This window comes from Myotis davidii, unplaced genomic scaffold (genome assembly GCF_000327345.1).
Source record: "Myotis davidii unplaced genomic scaffold, ASM32734v1 scaffold151, whole genome shotgun sequence".
Classification (NCBI taxonomy): domain Eukaryota; kingdom Metazoa; phylum Chordata; class Mammalia; order Chiroptera; family Vespertilionidae; genus Myotis; species Myotis davidii.
Window position 1 is genome coordinate 126,498 of NW_006285248.1, and position 8,385 is coordinate 134,882.

The following is an 8,385-nucleotide window of genomic DNA, read 5'->3' on the forward strand; positions in this document are numbered from 1 at the left end:
GAGTTCTTATCAAGAGTGTTGGCCAATCAGAAAGGATATATGCACCCCTATGTTCATAGCAGCACAATTTATAATAGCTGAGATTTGGAAACAGCCTAAGTGCCCATCAACAGGTGAGTGGATTAGAAAACTGTGGTACATCTACACAATGGAATACTACGCTGCTGTAAAAAAGAAGGAATTCTTACTATTTGCAACAGCATGGATGGACCTGGAGAGCATCATGCTAAGCGAAATAAGCCAGTCGGAGAAAAATAAATATCACATGATCTAACTCATTTGTGGAATAACATGAACAACATAAACTGATGAACAAAAGTAGATCCAGAGACACAGAAGCAACCAACAGACCATCTAACCTCAGAGGGAACACGGGGTTGGGGGAGAATGTAAGAGATCAACCAAAAGACTTGTATGCATGCGTATAAGCATATCCCATGGACACAGACTGTAGGGAGGTGAGGGCATGTGCTGGGGGGTGGGAACGGCCAAGGAGAGGTCAATGGGAGGAAAAGGAGACATACGTAATACTTTAAACAATAAAGAATTTAAATTAAAAAACTGCAAAACAAAACAAAACAAAAATTCCAAAACATATCCTCAGGTGAGAATTTTAAAAAGAATAAAGTCACAGAACCTATCAACAATGTTAAGTGAGGATTGCTGTATTTAGTTATTTCCCTAGGGCAGTTGTTCTCAATTGGGAAAATATTACCCTCTTCCCCCCCAAAGATATATGGCCATGTCTTGAGACACTTTCGGTTATTACAACCCGAGGTCTAGCAGCCAATAGATAAAGGCCAGAGATGCTGCTAAACAGCCTACAATGCACAAGACAGCCCACAAAACAAAACTGACCCAAAATGTCCACAGTGCTAAAGTTAAGAAACACTACTGTAGGTAATAAGAGTATAGAGAGACTGGAAAATGTGGAAGGAAGTTGACAACCTTCTGAAAACTAGACCTGCCCATATTTCCTTCCCTAGCTTACCTCAGCTTTGATTAAAAGAAAGAGGAAATGAAAGAAACGGCAAAAGCCATCAGGGTAGAAGCAAAATAGGCCTTTAATTTAGTCTCTTTCCAAATTCCCCCAGGCTTTCCTAGATTTGCTTTCTACAGACTGTGCCAACAACTCCTCCTGACTGTGCAAAATGAAGTCTTTTCCTAGTCAATTTGGAAAATTAATAGAATTTCATCATAATGTTATCAAATTCCCACCTCTTATCAGCTCTCTCTGCCCACTTCAAACTCTTTCTTTGCTTTTCCATTAAAGATGGCTTCAAGAATAAAAAAACAGATCTTATCTTTTAATAACCATTTCAGAGAAGTTACTTTTTATGGTATGCATTTACATTTATTATAAGTAAAAGGTTCCAATACTTGCAAATAAAATTTATTCAAGCAACTATATGTTGAGAGTTCTTTATGTGAACAGTTTAAAGTTCATGCCATGAAACTTTTGTAAGAAAAATGGTAATGAGGCAGGAAGTTTTCAAGTTTTTAATTCTATGTGGTCAAATACAATTTTTGCATGTTAACAAAGGAGCTTCAAAATTTAACATTTATCTGGCCCTAACTGGTTTGGCCCAGTGGATGGAGCGTCGGCCTGCGGACTGAAAGGTCCCAGGTTCGATTCCAGTCAAGGGACTGTACCTTGGTTGCAGGCAAATCCCCAGTTGGGGGTATGCAGAAGGCAGCCGATCGATGTTTCTCTCTCATCGATGTTTCTAACTCTCTCTCTCTCTCCCTTCCGCTCTGTAAAAAATCAATAAAATATATTTAAAAAACAAACAAAAAAACACCAAAATTTAACATTTATCTGAACAAATAACTTACCACTATACACCTTTTAAAAAGGAGCATGGGTTTTATTCTAAGTACAATGGGAAACCTTGAAGAGTTTTAGTGTACATTTTAGTTTGTTTTTAATTCTAACTCAAGTATAATGAATAAGTGCACTAATCTTAATTAGAAGATAGACTACTATACACACATACACACACACACCCATTACCACTACCTAGATCAAAATATAGAACATTCTCAGCACCACAGATTTCTTTATATTCATTTAATTTTAGAAGTTGAACACTAAAATCATTTTTAAATTTGATGTCAAATAAATCTTTACAGGACATCTTTCTAATAACTACATCATAGTAATAAGCTACACAAGGGCAAGGGCATTCTTTTTTCATGTTCTTTACTGAACTCCTAACACCTAGTTCAGTGATGGTGAACCTTTTGAGCTCGGCGTGTCAGCATTTTGAAAAACCCTAACTTAACTCTGGTGCTGTGTCAATATAGAAATTTTTTGATATTTGCAACCATAGTAAAACAAAGACTTATATTTTTGATACTTATTTTATATATTTAAATGCCATTTAACAAAGAAAAATCAACCAAAAAAATGAGTTCGCGTGTCACCTCTGACACGCGTGTCATAGGTTCGCTATCACTGACCTAGAACTTAGTATTTCACAGGCACTTACTGAAAAGGTTGTTGACTACTGAGCAAAGTTAACTAATTTAACACTACTATATTTCCCAGGGACAAATAATTTAACACCATTTTAAGGGAAGTACTAATTAAAGAATAATTTAAATGATTCTGTTTCTAAATACCGTTGGAAGGCCCTAGAGTCTAGATGAGTCAATGAGAAGATTACTCAACAAAACTGAGTTTATTCTGAACTTTCATCATTAATCTCCAACCCAGAATTTTCTGGGTATGACATACCAGAGGAGCACTTCATTTAACATTTGCTATTTCTCTTTGACACAAACCAGAACAATCTTTTTTCATTTTCCTTCTTCCTTGTTTTCATTAGTTCTGATTACTTTAATTCAAACTATCTGGAACTTTTTATCCTAGACAAGGTCTTAACCTGAATATCCAGCAGAATTTTTTTAAAAAAACACCACACACTTCTTCCAGTTCAAGCCTCCAGATTAGTTATGGTTGCCTAACACTATTTGCTAAGACAAAAAGGACTAGGGTGACGCCTAGAGCAGGATGACGTCTAGCTTCTACAACCCAGCTGTCGTAGAAAAAATGAGACAGGAAAACAACCCGTAATGACAACTGGTTTCCAGAAAACAAAAGATACAGCTGGGTTTTTTGCTCTACTTTGGCAGGACCTGAAAATTACAACCAACCGGTGCCTGCAGAGACAATGTATTCAGTCAAAGAACAGGCCAAAAATACTTGTTAATAAGGAATCATAAGCAAAGTCTTCAGGTCTAATGTCATGTAAATAGTCAAAACTAAAAAATGTTTAAATCAGCTAAAAACAGTCAGTCAACTTTAGTTAGAATTATTTCATTTTCAGTAAACACTGCTATAGCTCAAAGAATTTCCTTTCTCACCCACATTACAATTACTATGCTCATTCAACAAATTAATGCAGTAGCAGTAGCATCTTAGAGGTACATCCCTTTGGCAATATGAAAGTAAGAAGGTGGGGAACTAACATTCATTGAATATAGGTGTGTGTTTTTTTAATTGACTTTAGAGAGAGAGAGAGAGAAAAAAAAAGAGAAACATCGATCACTTGCCTCCCGAACGCACGAGTCCTGACCGGGAATCAAACATGCAAACCTAGGTGTGTGCCCTGACTAGGAATTGAACCCACCACCTTTGGTGTATGGGATGACGCTCCAACCAACAGAGTTATGCATTAGGTATTGTGCAAAGCATTTGTTATAGACAATTCCATTTAATTTCTTCGAAATTCCTAAAACAATCTCAGTTCTCTAATAAAATGAACACAAGCTCTATTTTTTATAGTTTGTCATATGCTAAACACTAAAATCAAAAGGCAAGAGTAAAGCAATGCCAGCATGTTGGAGGAATGCTATACTCACTTTGGTATTTACTAAAATTTTAAGACCACCACAGGACCAATGGTGGTTCCAGATTTAAAGAGACTTAAAAAAATCATGACTATTACTATTTGAGGGCACTAATTATGTGCCAGACACTGTATCAAGGGCTTTACATTTAATCACCATAATTTTTAAATGGAGGTAAATATTATGATCCTACAGATCAGGATCAAAAGTCAAGTGACTTGAAAAGGGTCTATATTCAAAAAACAAGAAAATGGCAGAATCAATATCATCACCTGAGTGTGTCTCAGGGTTTAAAACACTACCACTTCTTTTTTTGGATTATTCTAGTATGTTTTTTTTTAAACATCCCAGTAACAAAAAATAATACAGATTTAAACGCTCGTGTAATTTTGACATTGGGAATTCATGCATGAATAAACACTATAAAAGAGGCAGGGCTTTTGGCCTATTCCCTCGACCCTGATTTGCTCATCTGTAATATGACTCTCTGGTATTAGCCCCCAGCAGAGATCTGATCAGCCAGTTTCTGCCTGGCTCAATCCCAGCTCTACTTGCTGCTCACACTGGCTTGCTTTCTTGGTTCTCCTGACTGCCAGGTCCACTAGTTCTTTGGCTTTTATCAGCATAAAAAGCACTCCTTTTAGCGTATAAACTCCTAGAAGGCAGAGATCCTGTTTGTTGTTAAATTTGTTTTATAAACCAACATGAAAATATAGGAATCTAATATTTATTTATTTATACATACATACATACATACATACATTCCTTGTTTAACTATATCCATCCATATTCATAATGGACCTAGTTTTAAGCTCAATATCTTTTTCACTTAAACAAGCAGCATTCTAGCACATGTCTAAAAGGAATGTGTAATATGTTTATGTCATATGTATGCCATATATTTTTTGCCAAACACATCCCCATATGACTATAATATTGGTTCAAATTCAAGTTCACTATAATATTCATATTATGCTGGCTATAACCATAACCAATTGTTCTATTTAATATGTATAAAGTTTACCTTGAATTATCTTTTTGTGAGCTATATCCTGTTTATTTCCTTGGTATCACTCTAATTTTTCCTGGATTATGATTTTTAATCTAGTTTCCCATGAGTGTACTCCATCTGACCTACTTCTCACATCTATATTAATGATGAAGTAACATTAATTCTAAAATAATCCTGTATAAAATCAGTATACTTCTAAATAAATAAGAAATAAATGAAGTTTCCAAAGATTTAAAACTGAATAATACAGACTCCACCAAGTCATTGGTTATGAGTTTCTATGAGCTCAAATAAAACCAAAATATTCAAGTTAAAATCTTACCTTTAAAGTAAAAAGTACAACCTAGTTGCAAAAATATTTATGAACAAGCCCTGTAACATTTAATGAAAGGGAAACTAAAAGCAAAGATATTTAAAGAAAGGAGATGGTTTTACAGATCCATAAAACAAGTGGGCTATACTGAAATAGAAAAATCGCTGTTAAACACAGGAGGCATAGGTCATTTTCACAACCCACATAATATTTTTTGGACTGTTAATTACTTCTACATAAGAAGATAATGACAAACTATATACAGCATAAGGAATTGAAACAAAAACAGTAAGATGAAGAACCTGAATCCATATATATTAACCTCACTGATATGATTTTGAAACATAAAGTATACTGATTTGTTTGAAAAAGGGGTGAAACATATGCTTGGTTCATTAAAAATAAAATGTAACCCATTTACGCTACCCATCTACATATAGTTTTATAAAACTAGAGGCCCGGTGCACAAATTCGTGCATGGGTGGGGTCCAGCCGCCCCATCCTGATGGGGGCACATTGGGCCAGGCTGGTGGGGGAAAGGGGCTATGGCTGGCTGGGGGGAGGGGCTGCAGGCAATTGGCCAGCCATCCCCACCCTTGATTGGGGTGTTGGGGGCTGATGGGGGTGGGGCCAGCCAGGGGGAGAATGGGGGTCGACTGGGGCCTGGATCAGGCTGGTTGGCTGCCGCAGTGCGTGTCATAGCCAACTGGTCATTCTGGCTGTTCCACCATTCAAGTCGCTGGGCTTTTATATATATAGAAGATAGAGACCATACCAGCCATCCATCAAATCAAAATAATTACGGCACTTAGCTACCGTTCCTTAAAACATGGCATGATACAGGGCAGGGGATTGGTGAATGAGAAACAAAACTACCCTCAACTTTCAAATGTTAATGTATTCTGTCACATATTCCAACTCATGTACTTGGTTTTTAAAAGACAAAAAGAATATGATCGCCCTAACCAGTTTGGCTCAGCGGATGGAGTGTCGGCCTGAGGACTGAAGGGTCCCGGGTTCAATTCCGGTCAAGGGCATGTACCTGGGTTGCAGGCACATCTTCAGTGGGGGGTGTGCAGGAGGCAGCCGATGTTTCTCTCTCATCGATGTTTCTAACTCTCTATCCCTCCCTTCCTCTCTGTAAAAAATCAATAAAATATATTGAAAAAAAGAATATGATCTACTCATATTAAATGGCAGTTTAGGTGAAATCAGGATCTAAAGGGAAGAAAGAGTATAAAAAAGAGAGCACCTAGGAAGACCAAGGGATGGACCTGGGACTCAGCTGCAGCTGTGTAAGACACCTTGATACCATGTGCTCTCTACCTACTGGTTTCTATGAAATCAAATGAGATTTCTTAAATTCTCTTGACTTTATGCTGATTTTCCTGCTCTTAAAAGGACAACTGAATAAGCAGTATTTTAAAGTTGGGATACAGGCTCCAGTTGTTAGACTCTGAAATTTCAGACTTTATAGACTCACTAGTGGCTCAGTGCAGATTTGTGCACAGTGAAATGAAATTAATCAGAAGGCAGCTGGTGGGATGGTACTTGGCAAGATGGGCTGGACATGCCCTGGAGCCAAACTCCCATGGTCCCTCCCTGGCTAGCCACACCTGGGGCTGGGCCTCGGCTCAAAGGGCATCTGTAGAATGAGCGGGGTCCCTCTGTCAGCTGGGGTCCCTCGGCCTGGCCTGTGGGGATCGGGCTGACATCCCCCAAGGGGTCCAGGAGTGTGAGAGGGCACTCTGCAAAGTTGGGGCCGCTCAGCAACTCCTGCATTGAGCGTCTGCCCCCTGGTGATCAGTGCACGTCATACCTACCAGCCAATCAGTCGGTTGGTTGGACAGATGGTCGCTTAGCCTCTTATATATATATAGACTAGAGGCCCGGTGCACAAAAATTTGTGCACTCAGGGGGGAGTGGGGGTCCCTCGGCCTGGCCTGTGCCCTCTCGCAGTCTGGGACCCTTCAGGGGATGACCATCTGCTGGCTTAGGCCCACTCTCCAGGGGATTGGGCCTCAGATGGCAATCAGACATCCCTCTGGCAGCCCGGCAGCCATCGGGGGATGTCCACTTGCCAGCGGGGAGCAGACCTAAGCTGCAGTCAGACATCCTTAGCACTGCTAAGGAGGCAGGAGAGGCTCCCACCACCACCACTGTACTGGCAACCATCAGCCTGGCTTTTGGCTGAGCAGAGCTCCACCTGTGGGAGCACACTGACCACCAGGGGGCAGCTGCTGCATTGAGCGTCTGCCCCCCTGGAGGTCAGTGTGTGTCATAGTGACCAGTCATTCCCAGTCGTTCTGCTGTTAGGGTCAATTTGAATATTACCCTTTTATTAGTATACTCCCAACCTCTCCTCTTTTTCTTTTTCTTTTTATTCTGGGATTTATTTACCTTCTATGGCTGTCACTGGAACTGAGAGCCGGCTTTAGCTCTGAGGCTCAGCTCCAGCTCTAAGACCTCGCCTGCTGAAAGCAGGTATCTATCTGGGTTTGTTTGGGTTCTATAATTGAAACACTGTTGCAACTCCAGCTCGGGCAGCTGGCTGAAAAGGCTGGGGATTATTTAGCTTCTATATTTGCAACATTGTTTCTTAGAGTGCAAGCTCAGAACCCAGCAACAGCAGGTGGGAAACCTTGGCTTCCTCCTTCACGGGAGCAAGCAAGCCTCCTGTTCGCTTCAGCTGCCTGGCTGCCGGCTGCCATCTTGGTTGGCAGCTAATTTGCATATCTTGCTGATTAGCCAATGGGAAGGGTAGCGAAGTTACGGTTAATTACCATGTTTCTCTATTATTGGATAGGCTAGTCTATTCAAACTCTTCCAACAATGCTTAGAATTAGGATATAAACAATTCATCCATCTGTGTTAATTCATTGTTGCATATATAATTCACAAGAAAGCATTGGAAACAATATTACTTAGAAAAACTATTGACATAAAAAGCATGCACAGTACCTTTTGATAAACAATGGAGCACACAAGATCCTTGACAGCAGATAAAGATAGTTCCTGAGCTTCGATGGTAACACTCTCCCGTGTGAGGCCAATTTGCAGTAGAAATGAAATTGTATGCACTGAGCCTCTGGAGTTGGTGAGTGACGGTGCACTGAAGCTTCCATTAGAGAGCCGGGCAGAAAGTCCTGTCTTTGGACTTGAACATGAAGAAGGAGTCGGAAGCACCGCAGGAATAGGTGAAGGT

General features: G+C 39.8%; 1 protein-coding gene across 1 annotated transcript in view; it reads right to left on the bottom strand.

Annotated features, from left to right (window-relative positions):
• PRKD3 (protein kinase D3) overlaps positions 1 to 8,384 on the bottom strand; it is a gene marked incomplete at its 5' end in the record, with an annotated part of 42,717 nt that extends 34,333 nt beyond the window's left edge. Inside the window, one exon of the mRNA XM_006755906.2 lies at positions 8,142 to 8,384. Within this exon, the coding sequence (XP_006755969.2) occupies positions 8,142 to 8,384 (243 nt within the window). The remainder of the gene's footprint in view (positions 1 to 8,141) is intronic.
• Between the last annotated feature and the right edge of the window lies 1 nt (position 8,385).